Consider the following 21913-nt stretch of genomic DNA (forward strand, 5'->3'; position numbering starts at 1 on the left):
GGTATGACATCATTACAGGGGGAAAAAACCCAACCCAAACACGAATCAGAATATTCAAATAAAGTTTATTTTGTAAACAGACAAGAATTTCATCAATTTTAATGAAATATCAGAAACATTGAACATACCGTTCAGTTGTTTTACCGTCTGTAACTAAAACTGCAACTTCTGCAATTCATACGATAACTTTGATAATGGAAGCGAAGGAATAGAGGCAGAGTTACAGACCTATTTACTTTATGATGAGTTTCCGGACAAATCACGGCCATGTGCGAGACTTGTTTCGAGGCTTGAAAAATTATGCACATGTCAGGGTACCACTGCAAGTCTTCGAAAACATCCTACAACAGAAATCTCTAAAGTTAACGAACTCTCTTTGTCAGTTCGTGTTTGTCTTCTCTTGTACACCTGGAGGTGTATGAAATACCAATCTACCCGCATTTCTTCTTAATCCGTCAGTGTAATGCTACAGTCGCGAGTCTTAACGATGAACATGCCGTTGCTCCCTTCAAGAGCTTGCAAAATCCTGACCAAGAATTTAACGTAAACTTGATCCATCCTTCGTCAATGATTCAAGATCCTCTGAATTTCTGCCGAAATCTGTGTTCAACAATTGCTTTGTCAACTTCTAGTAGGCCAATGCCACGCTGATCGGCCAAATCACATCCCGGAAGTAGTTTACTCCGCTCTTCTTGTATTCAGTTGAGTTGACTGGGTGCTCTAAATTTTCTTTTAATTTTTGTTATTCCTTCTAAATTAAATATTTATATTTAATACTGTCTTAGATAATGTTACCAATAATGTATTCGATAAAATTCGTTTCTCGTGATTTCGGTCACTTGCTATCTAAGTACCGGTATGAAAGCTCGATAAGAACACAAATCAAAATTGGAATATAATAAATAAGATATCAATTTTAGACTTTCATTGCTATATATGTATCATGAAATTGGTACGTGATCAAATCTACTATAACGCCCGAAGATTGGTCTTAAAGGATTTGATCACGAGGCCAACTTGATATCATATCCCAATGACACTAAAACCAAAATGTCTTATTTCTAAATGAAAACAGTTGAAATTCGTATTGCAAAATACTGAAAATCTTACACATTTTCATACCACTGATTTTTGGTTGAAATGAGTATTCATGTACAAGGAATACTCCAAGGTTTTGTGAACAAGAAATGTTTGTAAAACACATATTGTCTGGTCATGAAGTTTGATGAATATAGATAACTTTTCACCTCATGAAAAGGTGAAGATAATAAACAATGTCATAACTCAGGATTATAAGGAATACGAAATTAAGAGTTAAGCAAACACGGACTCTTGGACATACCATAGGTACAATGTATAATCAGGTACCTAGGAGAAGTAAGCATCCCCTGTCGACCGGTCATACTCGCTATGAGCCCTGTATCGCGATCAGATAAACTGAGTAATCCACAGTCAAAATCTGTGTGTAAACAGTCTAAGAATTGGAATGAAACACGTCAGACAATATTTCACCCAAATGAAAGGTTATATGTGCAAACCAGATCATTATAATGACCATATAATTTGCGAAATGCTGACTTTCAAATAACGAGACTTATGATACCCTTATAACATCATCGTGTCTTCGATTAAAAAAACTGATCATACGCACAACATACTCTTACGTAACAAATCAGTTGAGAGACATAAACAGATTTGTAGGTGATAATGGAATATTGCTACATAGATATGGGAAGTTTACCCTTAATCCATAAGAATTTTGAAAACTATAAGCTTAAGCTGTCCGTGGGTCTGCGTCGGAATTAATCAATGCAGGAAGCCCCGTGAACGAATCTATTTTGAGACACGAAAATCAGTAAATCCATGGACTAGCCGTCCACTATCATCCTAAAGTTTAATCAATAGATGCACGGACTAGTCGTGCATTATCACCCTAAAGTTTAATCAATAGCTGCACGGACTAGCCGTGTATTATCATCTTAAAGTTTAATTAATAGATGCACGGACTAGTCGTGCATTATAATCCTAAAGTTTAATCGATATATGCACGGACAAGCCGCGCATTGTCACTTTAACGTTTAATCAATAAATACACGGACTAGTCGTGTATTACCATCTTAGATGTCCTTACTAGCCATGCATTTTAAACATCCGTCAAACAATAAACTGTATGTATGCTTTAAACGTCCCGTGACCTATGACCTTATGACCTGACCTTCCTACATTTGAAATGAAGGGTTCCTTAGTTCTAGGCTGGTCAACAATTGGTTTATTGATCTAAAAGAAAAACCATGACCTTTGACTTAAAAATCAGTTAAGCCTTTTTCTTGATCAACTAGTCATGGTTAGGCTGTCTATGGAGGTTGTGACTATTCGGCAATGAGTTCACTAGTTATCGGACGAACACCATAACGGTGGTGCTACCTGTAATACCGACAATTTGTGTCAAATTAGCTATGTATGTTGTATGTTGTAAAAGCTTTGTTTTAAATATAACACAGAACCAACGGTTTCCAGAAAATAACCTTTGCCTTCAAGGGTTTACTGGCTCATGTAAGTGTATGGGAATTTATAAAGAACAGAGGTTTAATCACATAAATGTTTTAAAAGTGTGATTGTATACTAGTCGGGGAACATAGAAGGGCATTGTAAAGTGCCGCCTACTTATCAACGTCAATATGAAGTAGATGAAAGTGAGTTCAAGCACACTCTCACTAAATAAAGATGTATACTAGCCACTGCATGTTCCAATGTTTTTACCTTCGACGTCTCTACCAAATGATATATGATAGTCATTTCCTTATGAATGTGAACAATATGCGTATGAATCTTGATATATATAGTTCGATTATAACGACTGAGAATATTCTGAAAGAAATAATAAAAACAAAAACAAAAAACGGTCAGCAAGGGCCCCGCTGAGGGTTATTAGAGGAAGATGACATCTGTATTTGATATAGCAATGTTTGGGGCTGGTATATAAGTTAGAATTGGAGTTTTACGAAGAGACTTACTTTTACAATCGACGACAATTTAAAGGGATCAACTCCAACTACAGAAATTGGACCAAAATAAATAAATATACAGACTGCTTCAGTAAAAACACTAAACCGACAATTATGTTTATAAATACAGTATTGTAAACTCTAGCAATTCTTATTCTTTCTACATTTGTTCGACACTTTCGCAAAGCAATACTCGGTTTAATTTTTTATGAAGAAAAATTTATCGATATTCAAATGTAATTCATTAACTGCGAATGGCGAGCTGAGAAATGCATAAAGGGACCCAGAAAATTGCCATAAAAAGAAAGAGTGGTTTGAAGTTTTACTGTATATCATAACTGTACCACAGCGCGCTCAATGTAAGCAGGCTAACTCAAGTTATCCTGACGATTTCTAAATACATGTAATGTGTCATCAGCCCCGAAAGCTTAAATGTTCTCCATATATCACATCTTAGGATTATGTCTGCCCCCACCCCCATCCACACACACATACCTTTGGACGGCAGTTCTATACTAGATCAAAACGTTGAGAGGGGTAGGCTTGTCTAGATATATATTTTTCATAGCCCATTCCTCTCATTTTCAAAATAAACTATATCACGTCCTTGTTTCCCTCTCTCTGGGTCTAAATGTGTGGACAACCAGTACGTGATGTATAATTGTATACATGTATTTCAATTAATATAAACAGTAGAATTAACAATGTTTGTGGTAAATGAATCATGAAAATTGGCCCCTATGAAAATCGATTATTCACTAGTGTACTGGTATATTCTATACATTATCGATATAAGCATTTGACATGCGCTTGTACAGTCTGTAGTCTGGAGAGTCCAAGACAATACTGCAGTAAAACCAGTCAAAAATACTCCAAAACTTTATTGAGTAAAGATGAAATGGTAAGAAAACTGAAAAGTAACAAAGAACACACTATTACAATTCAATCATGTACAAAAAATGAGATTAACCATACATACACAAATCAATGCAAGATTATGACAATAACTGGTGACCATACTTTTTAAATTCAGACAGCAATTCGCTTTAAAATTGTGTTAAAGCAACCAAACAATTGAAATGTGTAGTCATTATTTGTAATGTATAATGTATATATACCCAAAGTATCATATACATTACAAATAATGACTACACAATCATTCTGACAAAAGGAGAACAATGTCACTGACAGGTCTTGTGAAAACCTTTCTATCTAGTCCAGTGCGGACATCTACTTTACGGACCTTTTTATCGTCACTCAAAAAAGCTCGCACTACAATCCCCATGGGCCAATCATTCCTATGCAGCGATTTGTCTCTGAGGAGTACGACATCATCTTCCTTCACATTTCTGCGATTTTGCTGCCATTTATTGCGGTACTGTAGAGTTGGTAAGTATTCACGTTTCCATCGCGTCCAAAATTGGTCAGCAAGGTACTGAATACACTTCCATTGCTTTTTGTAAAGATCCTTTGGATTAAAGTTATCCATCTCGAAGCACCGCACAGTTTGATCCGTTTTCATGGTTAGAAGAGTGTTGGGCGTCAGAGGAAGTGGATTTCCTGGATCAGACGACACTGGTACTAAAGGTCTCGCATTCATGATAGATGAAACCTCTGCCATCAGTGTGGTTAGTACTTCATGTGTTAAATGCTTGACATCAAGAAGAAGAGAGTTGAGAATCCGACGTGCTACACCAATCATCCTCTCCCACACTCCACCCATGTGTGAGGAGTGGGGAGGATTGAACACCCAGTTGATTCTGTTCTCAATAAGATATTCTCTGACAGGTCGTGCCTCTACGCTAATGACGTTCGCGTTCAAGTCCTTTACAGACCCAATAAAGTTCGTTCCACAATCTGACCTTATCATCCTGACTTCGCCTCTGATGGCACAAAAGCGTCTTAATGCGTTAATGAAACACGAGGATGTCATCTCCTCCAGAATCTCTATGTGGACCGCACGTACAACTAGGCAGGTGATCATCAATGCCCATCGTTTGGAATTTGCTTGGCCACCACGCGTCTTCCTCGTGGAAATTGTCCAGGGCCCAAAAACATCCACACCGATGTTGATAAATGGCGGTGCAATGTCAAATCTCTCAGCAGGTAAGTCCGCCATTCTTTGTTCTTCTTGACGGCCTCGTAATTTACGACACTTGACACAGTGGTGTATATGAGAGGTAACAAGCCTTTTGCTGCCTATCAGCCAAAAGCCAGCATTTCGAATAGCGCCCTCTGTCATTTGACGACCTTGGTGGTGAACCTTTTCATGATAGTAACGTACTATCAAACCAGACACATGATGCTTGGGAATGATGATGGGATTCGTTTGCATGAGGTTCATCTTAGCATTTCGAAGTCTACCACCTACACGCAGTACTCCAAGATCATCTAGATATGGGGAGAGAGAAAGTATAGTGCTCTGTCTCGGCAAAGGTAGTCCTGAATGTAATGCTTCTATTTCCCTTTGAAACATCTCATTTTGCAGGGTTCTGATGATGAAGATCTGCGACTCTTCTTCTGATACAGGGTTGTCATTGTGCACTACACCGTTCAATCTGCCTGAATTTTTAAGAATGCGAATCGCTTTCTTGAGATCTCTCCAATTTGAGAATTTCTCGAAATAACGACAACCTAATGTTGTCTCCGTGCTCGTTTTCAAGGCTCGGACTTCTTTATCCTCTTCTGGTGAAACTAGTGGGAAAGAAGTATCTGAATCTACTTAGGAGTTTTCTAGGCGGTCCATTAAGCCACAAACTTTCTTGAAGGTTTCTAGCAGGTATAGAGCGTGTGGCTTCATCTGCTGGGTTTAGACCCGTAGGAACATATCTCCATTGTGCAGGTTTGCTAATTCTTCTGATCTTGTCGATGCGATTTCTGACGTATACATGAAATCTCTTGGTTTCATTGTTTATGTATCCAAGTACGACTTTACTGTCTGAGAAAAATGTCACTTGATTCAGATCCAAGTCAAGTTCATCTTGAATAGTTTCATAAATTTCAACTCCCATCACAGCTGCGCACAATTCCAATCTCGGAATGGTATGGCCATGTTTTGGTGCCACTTTAGCCTTCCCGGTCACAAATGTCAAATGTTGCGTACTGTTTTCATCAAAAGTTCTCAGGTATGCTACTGTGGCGATAGCTTTTTCGGAAGCATCCGAAAATACGAGAAGATCCTTGGGATTCTTCCTTCCTGAAACTTGATGAATATAAGCCCTTGAGATGTTGACGTTTTCTAGAGAGATAAGACTGTCTCTCCAAGAATCAAATTTGACTCGCAAGTCATCAGACAGTGGTTGATCCCACTCTATTGGTTCTATCATTGCTTCACGTAACAGTAATTTCCCACCAATTGTCACTGGTGTCGCGAATCCAAGCGGATCATACAGTCCATTTACCACAGACAACACACCTCTCCTTGTGAATGGTTTTTCATTCAAGGATACACGAAAAGTAAATGTATCAAACTGCAGGTTCCAACAAACTCCTAAACTACGTTGTAAGGGAAGATTGTCGTGGTCAAAGTCCAGGTCACGGAGTTCCTTGACTAAGTCTTCTTTGTCGAAGGCTAACAAAACTTCATTGGAATTGGAGCAGATCTTGTGTAAACGCAAGTTGCCTTCTGCTTTTAGAGCTTCTTGTGTCCGCTTTAGGAGACTTATGGCTTCCTTTGAAGTCGGGAGTGAGATTAAGGCATCATCAACATAAAAGTTCTTATTGACAAACTCCCTCATGTCAGCGCCGTACTGCTTCTCTGCAAGCATAGCCGTCCTCCTTAGACCATAAGTTGCCACTGCTGGACTCGGGCTGTTTCCAAACACATGCACGCACATCCTGAAGTCTACAATCTCATTGTCAATGTTATTGTCTTTGTGCCATAGGAAGCGAAGGTAGTTCCTATGTTCTCCTTCAACTTTGAAGCAGTAGAACATTCGCTGGATATCTGCCATCAATGCAACGGGTTCTTGACGAAAGCGAAGAAGTATTCCAATCAAACGGTTAGTGAGGTCGGGTCCTGACATCAGAACGTCATTGAGGGAAATATTATTGAATTTGGCAGATGAGTCAAAAATGCCTCGGATCTGATCTGGCTTTTGTGGGTGATATACCCCGAACAAGGGAAGATACCAGCATTCTTTGTCACTGTTAATCAAGGGGGCTGGCTCAGCATGCCCTTCCATGAATATCTTCTCCATAAACTCGGTGAAATGCTGCCTTTTCTGAGTGTTTTTACGGAGGCTTTCTGTCAGTATCCTTGCTCGTTTCATCGCCTGAGATCTGTTATTTGGTAATTTGGGTCTATTTTTCCGGAAAGGAAGAGGAGCTGTCCAGCTTCCGTCGCAGTCCTTTCGGAATTCGCTATCCATAAGCTCTAAGAATTCAGAGTCTTCGACAGAAAACGCAATTCTTTCGTCTGTAGCTGTTTTCACAAAAATATCGGAGTTATTGCAGTTTGAATACTTTGTGGTATTAAACGACGCAGAATGCGCACAAGTGTCTAATCCGCTTTCTTTGAGATCCAGTACATTAACACACGGTTCAAACAAAGATGGTCGTCCATTTCCCAAAATGTGTACTTTGTTCACATTCACAACTTCTGGTCTGTGTGTTCCGTTGAGACAACTCTCACCAACAATAACCCAACCGAGACGAAGGCGTTGGGCGTAAGGTGTGGTCCTGGGACCAAGGCGTTGGTCTAAAACATGATGTGCCTCCATGAGATCTCTACCAATAAGAAGCAGAGTATCACTACCGTCATCCAAATTAGGAATGTATTTAGCAATGTCCTGAAGATGAGGATAAGATCTGGCGACGTCTGGTGTTGGAATCTCGGAACGAACATTCGGAATGTTGTTACACTCTATGAGAGTAGGAAGTTTAAGGTTGGTGCTGCCATCCAAAGACTGCACAACAAGACCTGTGGCACGTCTCCCTTTAGTAGGTACAGACCCCGCACATGATGTGAGGATATAATCCACTAATCTGCTCTTGACCTGCAGATCATCAAGTAATTTTGATTTTGCAAGTGATCGATTGCTCTGGTCATCTATTATCGCATAAAGTTTCACTGCATTGTTGGGAAATCCTTCACAGTAGACATTAACGAGAACAGTTTTGGAACATGATCTGCTGACGCTACTGACATTTTTACAAATCTGTGTGCATTTGGTGTCTACAATGTCAGCCCTTTTCTCTCCCTCCCCGCCGTCAGCTCTGGGCACTCCGAGGGATCTTACTTGCTGAAGTATGCCATGTAAAGCAGAGGGATGTGTGTCACTGTTGCACTCGGTACACTTGATATCCTTCCGACAGTTCCTTTTAGTGTGTTTAGTTGATTCACAACATTTGAAGCAGATGCCATTTTCTTTCACAAATTTTCTTCTTTCTTCTAATGATTTGTTTCTAAAGACTCTGCAGTCATTTAATGGGTGCTTTGTGTGATGTAGAGGACACTCCTTGTCTGGTTCCTCGTGAACTTCCTGTTGAGAAATTGTTTTCTTCGCTGTCACGTGAAAGTTCTTTGTCTTAGAGACAAATGGTTTTTCTGTCGACGACTGGATTCCACCATACTGAAAGCTTGGATCGTTCTTCACCCTGCTTATGTCTCTCATAAATTCTACAAACACTGAAAAGGGTGGGAAAGACACATCGTTTCTCTTTTTATAGTTCACGGCATGGTTTGTCCACTTCTCCTGGATCGAATGTGGCAGTTTGTTTAAGACGGGTAAGATGCCTGCAGAGGAGTCAAAATATGCTAGAAGCAAAGCATATATTTGATCTTCTTTAAGTGCTTCTACCTCACTCAAAACATCACAGAGTTCGTAAAGTCTTTTATTGTCTTTATCCGTCAACTTGGGTATGTTCGCGAGTTTCTGCTTTAAGGCAGATTCCACCATTTCTGGAGAGCCATATCTATCACTGAGACGTTCCCAGATTCTGTGAAGACATCGTTTAGAATCATGGTAATTAGCGGTCTTGATGCTATTGGCATGTTTCGATGAATCTGGCCCTAAGAACTTAATTAACAAATCTATTTCTTCTTCTGTAGACACACTCAATTCTTTGGCGATATTTTGGAAAGTCATTTTCCATGCTACAAAAGACTCTGCTTTATCATCAAAGTTCCTGAGTCTTGACATCAAAAGATCATTCTTTAATAAGAAACGTGTGAATTCTGACAGTTGATTGCTTATTTCAATTGGAGCTGTCGTTAACATTGTTGGAGCTGAAAGGCCTCCTCTTTCGTAAATGTTGTTGGTAGGTGGCTCTATATCACAAGAATTTTCAGTACGGTGATGTGATGTTAAGTTTTCATCCTCAGGATCGGGTGTGAAATTCAACCTACGAGCCTCTACGTACTTAGCTGTTCTTTGTTGAGTGTTTTCTGATTCTCTTGGTAGTGCACAAATAACAGAACCACGTTCTTCCGCCTCAAGTTCAAGTGCGTGCAGTTCTGCGTCAACTTCCGCAGCTGCCTTCTTCTCTTCCAACAGTTTAAGTTCTGCCTCACATTCTTGTTTAGATCTTTCTATGTATGCCTTTTCTTTAGCTGCGGATAAGGTCTGTTGCTCTTCCAGCTGTGCTTTCCTTCTAAGTACTAGATTTTCTTCTTCAGCATATCTGACTCTCACTCTTGCTGCTTGAGCCTTAGCGCGTTTGAGGGCTACAACAGTGTCTACTTGTGATCCACTGGACCGAGACTTCCGAGATGTGACACGGGAAACAACTGAAGCTGTTTCTATTGCGATTTCCTTTAACTCACTAATGTTCCGAAATGCTTCTTCTACTATTACTGTTCTTTCATCGAACACAATAATCACATCTTTTAAGTAATTTTCACTCTCTTCTGTTTTTGTCCTTTGAAGAAAGTGCGTAAAGTCCTCTCTGATCAAACTGAGTTTCTCGTATGCTTGGTTGAGGTCTTCTTCTATTTTACACAGTGTAGAGAATTTGGTTTCTCTGTTGATTGTGCTGATTGACAAACCAATAGTCTTCCACAAGTCATCGAGCCTGGATTTGTATTTATCTACGGAGGATTTGTCCCTTGTCGGTCAAAGTCCTTGTGGAGCGGAGATCTCCCTCTTCTTGTACCACTGGATCCATTCTGAGTAGCTTTTCTTACTGTACAGTCTGTAGTCTGGAGAGTCCAAGACAATACTGCAGTAAAACCAGTCAAAAATACTCCAAAACTTTATTGAGTAAAGATGAAATGGTAAGAAAACTGAAAAGTAACAAAGAACACACTATTACAATTCAATCATGTACAAAAAATGAGATTAACCATACATACACAAATCAATGCAAGATTATGACAATAACTGGTGACCATACTTTTTAAATTCAGACAGCAATTCGCTTTAAAATTGTGTTAAAGCAACCAAACAATTGAAATATGATAATAGAAAATATAAGTGCATACACTTTATCTCTGATATCCATAAATTCATGTAAACAACTATGTATATACCATCGATACAAAACCCCGCATCATAAACATCATCCATACACACATGTAAATGGCATAAAAATCCCTAAATTGTGTATGCATCAGGAAATATTCATATTTAAGGCTTGTTTAAATACTTCAAGAAATGCTAGTATGATAGCATTACAAAAAATCCAGATAATTTCACAATAACAGTTCCTTTCATATTTATCCCGAAATTTCTCTGATCCACAACCTAGTATACATATGCAAAACTGAATAGGTAAACAAGTTTCCATAACTTTGCAATTTAAATAAAAAACATCTAGATAAACACTTACGCTGTGCAGGAACAGTTTCAAGTGAACAAGACACTGAAGATCTACATTTTATGCAGGTAAACAGATACGCGAGTGCTCAGGAGCACATGCTGCATATAACGTTTGTAATACGTTCTCAAAACATCAGATCGGAAAGAACTAAAAATCAAAATCCGGATAAATAATTCCGGTGACGGAACAGCGCTTGTTCTTTAGAAATGCCGTACCCCGTAAATAACCGGATTAGAATAGGTCCTCAATACCCCTTGCTTGTCGTAAGAGGCGACTAGAAGGGGCGATCCTTCGGATAAGACTGGAAAAACCGAGGCATCGTGTCACAACTGGTGTGGCACGATAAAGATCCCTCCCTGCTCAAAGGCTGTAAGCTCCGAGCACAGCCTTACATTTTGCAGTCCTTCACCGGAAATAGTGACATCTCCATATGATTGATTGGTTTCTTTTTACATCCCTATCTGGATTTTTCACTCATATTGAGAGGTCACCATTTGTAGGTGAAGTACCACAAATGTAGACCCAGCTTATGTTTAGCGCTCAGCTCCGTAGATGAGGGTTCTTTATCGTGCCAACGCATGCCGTGGCAAGGGACCTCCGTTTCTAAGGTCATACCTGAACGACCCGTGATTCTCATGCACTTCTAAATGCCGAGCGTTTAGCGAAGGAGCAAGTCTTAGGTTTGCCATATGAGTGAAAAATTCTCGAGAGGGACGTTAAAACAATATTAAATCAATCAATTCTAGGTTTGATTGGAACAAACGGGGCTTGAATTCACGATCTTCCTGTTATGAAGCGAACGCTCTACTACTGAGCTACCACGACCCCATATGAGTGAAAAAATATCGAGTGGGACATTAAACAATATATATACAGCAAAAGATTGCGGTAAAGTCTTTCAATTTTGCAAATACAACTCCCAAATGTTTCATATTTGTAAAAGTCAGCTGTCGATTGTAAAAGTAAGCCTCTTCGTAAAACGTTATTAATAATAGTCAAAATACATTGGAATGCAAATTTGTGAAAAAGGAATCATGAAGTATATTTATGAGAGACTGATGCAAATTTAAATTACTTCTGTTTGACACACACTCATCCACTCAAACACAACAGAGTGGAACTAAATCCCATTGTAAAATGGGATTCAAAATGGATAACTGGTACAAAATGTGGTACATGCTAATCGAAAAGGGTTATGAATTTGACATATTGATGTCTAGGAAAAAGAAATTTTGACATCGGGGGTCTAAGCGTTTTCATACACATCTGATAGAAGTGTTCTACATCTTTAAAAATAGAAATCAATAGAATATGTCTTTACATACATAGGTGTGGCATTTGCCATTATTCCTAGCAGAGACATACCATGTATGCGCTAAAATAATTCATAAGCAAATGTCAAAATGCTCATGTAGAAAATGTGAACCTTACCGCAAACAACCGCAGTGAAAGACGCCATTTCGAGATTTTCACCAACGAAAGTTCGATAACAGTAATGAATAAGGTACACTCATTTTGTATCTATTTTGTGACTTTCTTTATTAAAAAGAACGGTTCCCTAAGGTGTAACGTGCATATAGTACAATGAAGCAGTTTCACTTTGCAACCGGATATGAGAAATTTTATTGCGTATTCCGATCCCGTTCGGAGTTGTTGACTGGGAATGACGTGTTAATTCAATATGCATGTAACATCAAGCTTTTTTAAAATATCACAATGTTGTAAAGTTTTGTTTTTTTTGGTTTTTTTTGTTGGTTTTTTGGTTTGTTTGTTTTTTAAATTTTCTATCAATACAATACATATCATAATTCAAATTGAATTATCTCCCTTAGGCAGTGGTAAATAGATAGTCATAATAAGATTGATTGAATATTGTTTTACGTCCCTCTCGAGAATATTTCACTCATATGGAGACGTCACCACTGCCGGTGAAAGGCTGCAAAATTTATTCCTATGCTCGGCGCTAATGACCATTGAGCAGGGAGGGATCTTTATCGTGTCACACCTGCCGTGGCACGGGACCTCTGTTTTTACGGTCTCATCCGAAAGACCGCTCCATTTAGTCGCCTTTTACGACAAGCAAGGGGGTACTGAGGACCTATTCTAACCCAGATCCACACGGGATTCATAATAAGAAAGATGATGACATACAAACAGACAGACAAAGTGACATGACCCCAAAATCTATAGGCGTCTTCCTCTTATTGTAAAGTATTTCTGTACAAAATCTTAAAACTGTACAATGAAAACTGTTTGAGTTATCGTGTCACAAAGAAAGTGTTCATAATAACAGAGATGATGACATACAGACAGACAACGTGACTGTAATGTTATCAACTCTGACTTATTCGGATTCCAGATATCAATGGTTCTTTGATTATTGTTTACTTGTACTTTTGTTTTTGTAACCAGTTTAGTTAGAAAGAGTACCAGCTAATAAATGGTGGCACACGTTGTTGTGTTTTGTGCTTAGACATATCTATTGCCATCCTACCTTGTCGGGTACACATGATATTACATGGTGTCAGATGGAGCACATAAGACCACCCCCGGAATTGGATTTTTCATCATCAGATGGAAATCTCCCTGAACGATGGAGGAAATGGGAACAACCATGCGGTTGTATTTGAACATCGCTATGCACGAGCGGGACGAAAAGGATCAATGCAGTGCATTCCTCTACACAATCGGGCAAGATGGGCGTGAAATTTACAACACGATAACAATTTCGAATAACGACAAGGACAAAATAGAACCTTTGTTCACGAAGTTCAAGGAATACTGTGCACCCCGGGAAAACATAACGGTTTGGAGACACAGATTCCACACACGGCAACAAGGTAAAACAGAGACAATAGATCAGTATGTTACAGATTTACGTGTGATAGCTAAAAACTGTAAATTTGGAGCCTTAGAAGAGGATATGTTGCGCGATCGAATTGTTTGTGGTGTTAACTCGGAGAGAGTGAAAGAGAGGCTACTTCGGGACAACAAATTGACACTGGAGAGTGCATTGAGCGTGTGCAGAGCCAGTGAGGAATCGGCAATACACCTCAGTGATTTGCACAGTGAAGAAGCGACTGCAGCCGCAGTGTTCAAGAAATCATCAAAGGACAGAGAGTATCGCAAGCAACAGGTAAACAGAAATGACAGAAAGAAGCACAGTGTAAAACCGACAAACTCCCGAGAACAGAAAAGCAAAGTCAAAGCATGCGGAAAGTGTGGAACTAGTCATGACGTGGGTAAGTGTCCAGCGCATGGGAAGAACTGTTTAAAATGCAACAAGCCCAATCACTTTGCCAAAATGTGCAGAACTAAAAACGTAAACATTGTGGAGCACAATGAAGTGACTACCGATGAATTCTTCATAAACGCAGTGAATAGCAACACAAGTACCGTTACCAAGGATGAGGCATATGTGAATCTCGTGTTCAACAAAATGACTGTAAGAATGAAGATTGACACAGGGTCGCAAGTTAACATAATTCCCAGAGACATCTTGAGCAAACTGTCAGTGAAAAAACAAATTGTAAACACTTCAGTGACATTAAAGTGTTACATGGGCAACCACATACCGATCATAGGGAAGTGTTTTCTGAGGTACAAGAATCACGATTTGGAATTCTTTGTGACAAAAACAGACACTACTCCACTACTCGGACTGAAATCATGTGTAGACCTCGGATTGGTTAAACTCACTATGATGACTCAGAAAGAAGATAAAACAGATCTGGTCAACCAATTCTCATCAGTGTTCCAAGGTTTGGGATGTCTACGGGACCCTTACCACATACAGCTAAACTCTACTGTGCAACCAGTTGTGCACCCACCTCGAACATTTCCAGCAGCACTACGAAATGAATTAAAAGCTTCATTGGATGAAATGGAGTCACAAGGCGTAATTGGAAAAGTAGACGAACCAACGGAATGGGTCAACTCTATTGTTTGTGTGGAAAAATCCAATGGCAAATTAAGGATATGTCTGGACCCACGGGATCTCAACAAAGCGATCAAGCGAGAGTATTACCAATTACCCACAATTGAGGAAATCACCACTCGATTAGCAGGAGCTAGAGTCTTCAGTAAACTGGACGCCAACATTGGCTATTGGCAGATACCACTTGACCCACAGAGCCAAAAACTTACAACATTTAACACACCTTTCGGACGTTACTGTTTTCGAAGGATGCCATTTGGAATCAAAAGTGCACAGGAACTCTTCCAGAAACGAATCTCACAACATTTCTGTCACATTCCAGGAGTAGAAGTGGACATTGATCATGACATATTAGTTGAGCATCACTGAAGAGACATTATTTGTCGAAATGCGCATCTGGTGCATCAAAAGTGTTACCGTATAAGTTTTACATTAGTCTGGGTGAAGACCAGAGAGGAACATGATCAGAGGTTAAGGACAGTGTTAGAAAAGTGTAAAGAGATCAAATTGACTCTAAACAAAGACAAATGCAGATTCGGAAGTTCTGAAGTCACTTACATTGGACACATTTTATCATGTGACGGTGTGAAACCGGATCCAAGGAAAATCGAAGCGATTGCCAGGATGCCGCCACCAGAAGACAAGAAGGGAGTCGAACGACTACTGGGCACCATCAACTACTTGGCCAAATTCATACCCAACATGTCAAATATCACACAACCAATCAGAACTCTTCTGAGAAAGGAGGTGACATTTCACTGGGATCAAGGTCAGAAAAGTGCATTCAAGGAAATCAAGAGAGTTTTGTCCGAAGCACCAGTTCTCACCTTTTTCGATGTCAAGAAACCTGTGATTGTAAGTGTGGATGCATCAAAATCTGGACTAGGAGCTGTCGTTCTACAAAGTGACAAACCTATTGCGTATGCGTCGAGAGCACTTACTGATACGCACAGATTGAAAAAGAATTACTTGCAGTGACATTCGGACTAGAACGATTTAATCAGTATACATATGGTGTTGATGTCACAGTCGAAAATGACCATAAGCCACTCGAATCAATTCTGAGGAAACAACTCTCACAGGCACCTCCAAGACTTCAAAGACTTCTACTTAGATTACAGAAGTACACTTTCACATTCAAATACATGCCTGGCAGAGAACTAGTAGTTGCTGACACGCTTTCACGAGCATATCTTCCCGTCAACAGACAGGAATCCCAATCTCTGAATCAGGAATTAGATACATTTGTTCATTCTGTGTTTTTACAAAGTGTGCTCATGTCCAGGAACATTCTGGAGGAAATCCGAAGGAAAACGGAAAGTGACAATAACATAAAAACAGTGAAGGATTGCATTCAGAGTGAATGGCCTCCATACAGGACATTCGCAGCAAACAGAACCTTACAAACATTCTGGAAAATCAAGGATTTTCTTACTGTGGTAGATGGATTGATTATTAAAGGAGAAAAGATTGTGATCCCAAGAGAATTACAACAAGAAATCTTGCGACAACTACACACAGGACACATGGGCATGGAGAAAACCAAATGACGAGCTAGAAACCTCGTGTACTGGCCGAATATCAACAAAGATATTGATGACATGACTCTTCAATGCAACATTTGCATGGATTTCCGAAACCAAAACCCAAGGGAACATCTTGTCTCAACAGCGATTCCTGAAGGACCATGACAAACTGTAGGAACAGATTTGTTCAGTCTACACAATAATGACTATCTGGTGGTCACAGACTACTACTTTAGATATTTCGAAGTGACAAAACTGCCGAACACCAGAAGTAGTACCATCATTGACAGACTGAAGTCAATTTTTGCTAGACATGGCATTCCATACGAAGTCAAGAGCGACAACGGACCACAGTACACCTCCCAGGAATTCCAACAATATGCAAGGGAGTGGAATTTTCAGCACATGACATCCAGCCCGTACCATCAACAAGCAAATGAACTTGCGGAAAAGACCGTCCAAACAGTCAAACGATTGCTGGAGAAATCGAGAATAGATGGAAGTGATCCCTACTTGGGTATATTAGAGTATAGGAACACACCTACTGAAACTGGATCGCCAGCGCAGTTACTAATGAGCAGGGAATTGCAATCTATATTACCCATCACCAAAAAACAACTCAGGCCAAGAACTGTGAAACATACTAAAGTTCGCGAGGATCGAAAAGATGCGCAGAGAAGGCAACAATATTACTACAATCGATCAACTCGAGTTCAGCCAGAAATCTCTTAAGGGACAAGCCGTTCTTTCAGACACAAGGACGAATGGAAACCGGGCTATGTGATGAAGAACGACAATCGATCGTACTGGATGACCACACCAGAAGGTGACAAATACAGAAGAAATCGCAAAGACATTCTAATCTCCAAGGAAAAGACATTCCGAAAGAAACCAGTGTTTTTACCTGATGATGCAACTAACAGCTTACCAGAACTTGATGATTCAAGGAATTCTATTGTTTTGGAACCCAAAACTACGCCGGAAGCTGAAAATTATAGGACGCGATATGGTAGAGAAGTGCGGAAGCCGAAGCGTTTTGACGAATAGATTCTAGGATGTGTCAGTTATGAACGACTTTTTGTGTTTGTGATCTGGGGCAGAGTAATCCCCATTGCATTATTATTAGTATTTTATATGACTGGGCAGTCTACCCAAGTCATTAGTCATACTAAGGAAGTTACAATTTTGCTATGATGTGTAGTCATAATGATCTGAAGGAAAATAACTCATTGACTAGTGCATGAACTTCAGTTTAATGACATTAAACTTTTGTAAGGAAAAAGTTGTAATGTTATCAACTCTGACTTATTCGGATTCCAGATATCAATGGTTCTTTGATTATTGTTTACTTGTTCTTTTGTTTTTGTAACCAGTTTAGTTAGAAAGAGTACCAGCTAATAAATGGTGGCACACGTTGTTGTGTTTTGTGCTTAGGCATATCTATTGCCATCCTACCTTGTCGGGTACACATAATATTACAGTGACATGACCCCAAAATTTATAAGCGTCTTCCTCGTATTGTAAATTATTTTTGTACAAAATTTGAAAACTGTACAATATAAACTGTTTGAGTTATCGTGTTACAAAGAAAGTGTTGACGGACATACAGACGGACGGACAATGTGAATTCATGCGGGGCCCTAATAATTATTTCATTTTTGAATATACATGGGGGTATGGACAGCAACCCTTCACGCCAACATACCTTTCAAGAAGTGCTAACGCTAACCAGATTTGACCCATGTATGGCGGTCAAGGGCTTAGCAGTGAGGTTTTTTAAAATTGTGTCAACACCTACCGTGACGCGGTTTTTTAAAGGTCTTCACTTGTAATGCCGGGCGTTTGGTGAAGGAATAGTCACTGTCTATTTTAAACTATCAAAAAATACTCTTTTCCAGAATTAAAATTTTAAAGTTGTGAAATACATTGTAACATTTAATTTTTTTTAACGATATACAAAGGAACAGTAACCCGCAAAATTCATTGCTACTTTACAGTCTATTTACTGTGGTAGATACATGTTTTTAACAATATTTTCATTATTTCTTCCAAATGTCTGTCTAAACTTGATTGTCAGTGAAACATTTTACATCTGAACAATGACGTCATCAGCACCGTGTCGTTCTGTCCGTCTGTTTCTGTTTAATGACCCGACATTAAACTTTCAACGAGCAGTAAACAATTACAGCATGGATAATTCATTTCCATGTGTGAACTTGTACAGGCACGACGGAAAACAGGAAGATCCACAGCCACCGTATCAATTCTTAGAGGACAGGAAGATCTACAGACTCCATGTCAATTTCTACAGAGGACTGGAAGAACCACATACATCGTGTCAGTTCCAACAGAGGACAAGAAGAACTATACATACACCGTGTCAATTCCAACAGAGGTAAGGAAGAACCACATACATCGTGTCAATTCCGACAGAGGTCAGGAAGAACCACATACATCGTGTCAATTCCGACAGAGGTCAGGAAGAACCACATACATCGTGTCTATTCCGACAGAGGAGAAGAATTGGAAGAGTCACAACATTAACTTGTATGAAAATATATAGATATGCCTAGTATGAAAAGTTGGAAGATACCAAACAGTGATCAGTCTCAGAACTCCTATAAGGAATGCTAAATTAAGAGTTGAACACGGATCCCTGGATATAACATAGATGGGATCTTGTGCCTAGGAGGAGTAAGCATCCCCTGTCGTTCGGTCAAACCTGCCATGAGTCCTATATTGTAATCAGGTACATGGAGTAATCCGTAGTCAGAATCAGTGTGAACAAGAACGGTCTTACAATCGGCATGAAACATTCCAGACAGCATTTGACCCAATGACAGGTTGCATTGGCAAGTTGTTAACATGGCAAAGTATGTTGATATGTAGATTGTAGATAAGACTTTTCTTAAGATACTATTAAAACATCAGCACCCTTGTATACTATCAGAAACCGTGTGTCCGAAGAACACGAGAGGTAACTCCTGGTATAAATGCACTCTTCTCAAATCATTTCATTTTTTAGCTGAATTCACTGCAACACTCTTGCATCTCGTAAGCTATTCAAAACCAAAATAAAATATTTTGTCCCCTACCCTTGTGTAAACTGTGTATTTGTAAGCGGTTCGTTAAGATTAATGATGTTCTTGTGTAAACTGTGTAATTGTAAGTGGGCTGGTACAATATAAGATTAACGATACCCTTGTGTAAATTTTGTTGGTAAGTATTATTCCTTTTGCATGAACATTCTCTATAAAATATGATAGTGTATTGTTACTGTAGACCAAAAAATTAAATAAATAAATAAACGCCGATTTCTTTACGGTGTCAATTTAAGGCAGATACCTCACTCACCAATGGTTATTGTTTTGGTCAAAATGGATACAAAACAACCCCTGCTATTATGGGGTAATGTAATTTTGTCGTTATGAAGCAGTGTGGCAATTTTGTAAATAACTTTTAAAAATTTATGATTGAATGAAATGAATTGAATTTGCAATTTATAAGGTTGTATGATGCAGTTGTACTCAAACACATGCTTATAGTATGGTAAGCATCTTTGATATTATTTCATTTTTAATATGATGTAATTAGTAGTTTAATGAGTGTTTTGCGCGTTGTATACTTATGTGACTTTAGACAAAGATTGGATTTTTTTCATATTGTTCTGCTTAATTTCTAGTTATAGTTGAAGCAATCATGATATGTTGGGGTTTACTTTGATTTCATGGAAGCAATAGTATCGCAAGTGGCGCTCTTAATTATATTGCTAATATCGAACAAAATGCATGTTTAATTCTAATTTATTGTAGTTCCACCACAGATGCTTTGATATATATAATTAGCACTTTCTCTGAAAGGTTGAAAATAATGTTCAGTGATCAATTACACTTTCAAAGAATACAAAATTCAGAGTAGGGCAAACACAGACCCCTTGACACACCAGAAGTGCAATCAGGTCTCTAGGCTTCGGTTTCATTCTTCAATTCAATTTATTGGACCTCATCACCATTTTGCACTGGTATACAGAGACATAAAGACAAAAAACTGTTAAATATATATTTACAAATAGCAAATAATACATGCGTGTAATACATACCAGAGGTGGGGTCAGGTGCCAAGGAGGAGTAAGCATCCCTTGTCGACCGCTCACATCCGCCGTGAGGCCTATATCTTGATCAGGTAAACGGAGTTATCCGTAGTAAAAATCAGTGTGCAAAGAAGGGCCTAACAATCGGTATGAAACACGTCAGACAGTAGTATTTCGGATAATAATAATAAACACGTATAAAAATATGAAATTGAAGTTGGCGACAGCATTGCTTATTAATTACTTGTACGATCAAATACTTAATGAAACATTTATTTACATACAAGTCTCAGTTCGGAACTCCTCTCCCAATAATACTTCCTAAGATTTGAACAGTTTTCAGATTTCCCAGTAACATGTTCTCTCTTGACTTTCGCGATGAATTACTATGACCATATCTCTATCTGTGTCTAACAAATTATAAAAGAGAGCTCAGTACAAGGCAAATCCCCTTAATCACAAGACCAAATACCCTATTCAACACTACATAATTGTTACTGTAAATATGACCTTTAACACTGAACCAAAATCTATCAATCGTGAAATAAAAGGCGCTCTTGAGATTCGCATAAAAGATTTCATCATGGAGATTTACAAGTATAATGAAATTAAACGGACATTTAATAGCGTAATTTAGACGCTACTTCCTTGTTTGCATGCTTTCAATTGGAGGTAGTGCTATACAAACTCAAGTCAACAACTTAGAACCACAACCCAGACATAACTCCAACCCCCCGAAAAATACAATTCCGACAAACACATTGCCGACAGTTACACTCCGACAAACATATTGCCGACAGTTACAACTCCGACAAACACAGTGCCGACAGTTACATCCGACAAACACAGTGCTGACAGTTACACTCCGACAAACACAGTGCCGACAGGTACATCTCCAACAAACACATTGCCGACAAACACATTGCCGACAGTTACAACTCCGACAAACACATTACCGACAGTTACAACTCCGACAAATACAATGCCGACAGATACAATTCCGACAAACACAGTGCCGACAGTTGCAACTCCGACAGATCGCCGACAGTTGTACAATTCCGGCAAACACAGTGCCAACAGTTATAGCTCCGACAAACACAGCGCCGATTGTTACAAAAAGTGACGACAGTCACAATGTCGACAAACACAATGACGACAGTTACAATACCGACAGACTCAACGCCGACATAGACAAATACACTCCCGACAGACACAATGTGGACAGATACACTGGTCAAACTTTCAAAACAATCTGACACACAAACACACACGCATGCACCCCCCCCCCCCACCCACACACACACGGCTAGAAAAATTCCTCAATGAAATAAATTATTTCTGGAAAAAATATACAGGGATTTTTATAGCGGTTTTTTTTTAATTTTTAACACCTTCTATTAAAACATTGTTCTGAAGATGTAAATCAATTCATTCATTTTACATTTACCGTATGTGTCTTTAACCATATGTCCTCACTGACCATTCGGTTTATGTAGGTTTAATCCTCACTGACCATTCGGTTTATGTAGGTCTTATTCTCACTTACCGTTCGGTTTATGTAGGTTTAATCCTCGCTGACCATTCGGTTTATGTG

General features: G+C 39.1%; 3 protein-coding genes across 3 annotated transcripts; 1 reads left to right on the forward strand and 2 right to left on the reverse strand.

Moving 5' to 3' along the window:
- Positions 1 to 4161: 4161 nt before the first annotated feature.
- Positions 4162 to 5349, reverse strand: LOC130047249 (uncharacterized). The gene has a single exon (XM_056141870.1). It carries the CDS (start codon positions 5347 to 5349, stop codon positions 4162 to 4164), a length of 1188 nt encoding a protein of 395 aa, XP_055997845.1.
- A 331-nt stretch (positions 5350 to 5680) lies between these two features.
- LOC130047250 (uncharacterized) lies at positions 5681 to 12225 on the reverse strand. Its single transcript, XM_056141871.1, has 3 exons — positions 12198 to 12225; positions 10132 to 10230; positions 5681 to 10035 (listed from the first exon to the last, which is right to left on the reverse strand). Exons 1-3 carry the CDS (start codon positions 12223 to 12225, stop codon positions 5681 to 5683), a joined length of 4482 nt encoding a protein of 1493 aa, XP_055997846.1.
- A 1134-nt stretch (positions 12226 to 13359) lies between these two features.
- On the forward strand, positions 13360 to 15072 carry LOC130047251 (uncharacterized protein K02A2.6-like). The gene has a single exon (XM_056141873.1). It carries the CDS (start codon positions 13360 to 13362, stop codon positions 15070 to 15072), a length of 1713 nt encoding a protein of 570 aa, XP_055997848.1.
- Positions 15073 to 21913: the final 6841 nt, after the last annotated feature.

The sequence above is a fragment of the Ostrea edulis genome, chromosome 6 (genome assembly GCF_947568905.1).
Source record: "Ostrea edulis chromosome 6, xbOstEdul1.1, whole genome shotgun sequence".
NCBI classification, from domain to species: domain Eukaryota; kingdom Metazoa; phylum Mollusca; class Bivalvia; order Ostreida; family Ostreidae; genus Ostrea; species Ostrea edulis.

Coding starts and splice junctions, on each gene's coding strand:
- LOC130047249 (XM_056141870.1), bottom strand. CDS start 5,349: ATGAACCTCATGCAAACGAATCCCATCATCATTCCCAAGCATCATGTG.
- LOC130047250 (XM_056141871.1), bottom strand. CDS start 12,225: ATGGCGTCTTTCACTGCGGTTGTTTGCG. Junction 10,231..12,197: donor TTTCACTGCGGTTGTTTGCG/GTAAGGTTCACA, acceptor GTTACTTTTCAG/TTTTCTTACCATTTCATCTT. Junction 10,036..10,131: donor TCCAGACTACAGACTGTACA/GTAAGAAAAGCT, acceptor AATCCTCCGTAG/ATAAATACAAATCCAGGCTC.
- LOC130047251 (XM_056141873.1), top strand. CDS start 13,360: ATGGAGGAAATGGGAACAACCATGCGGTTGTATTTGAACATCGCTATG.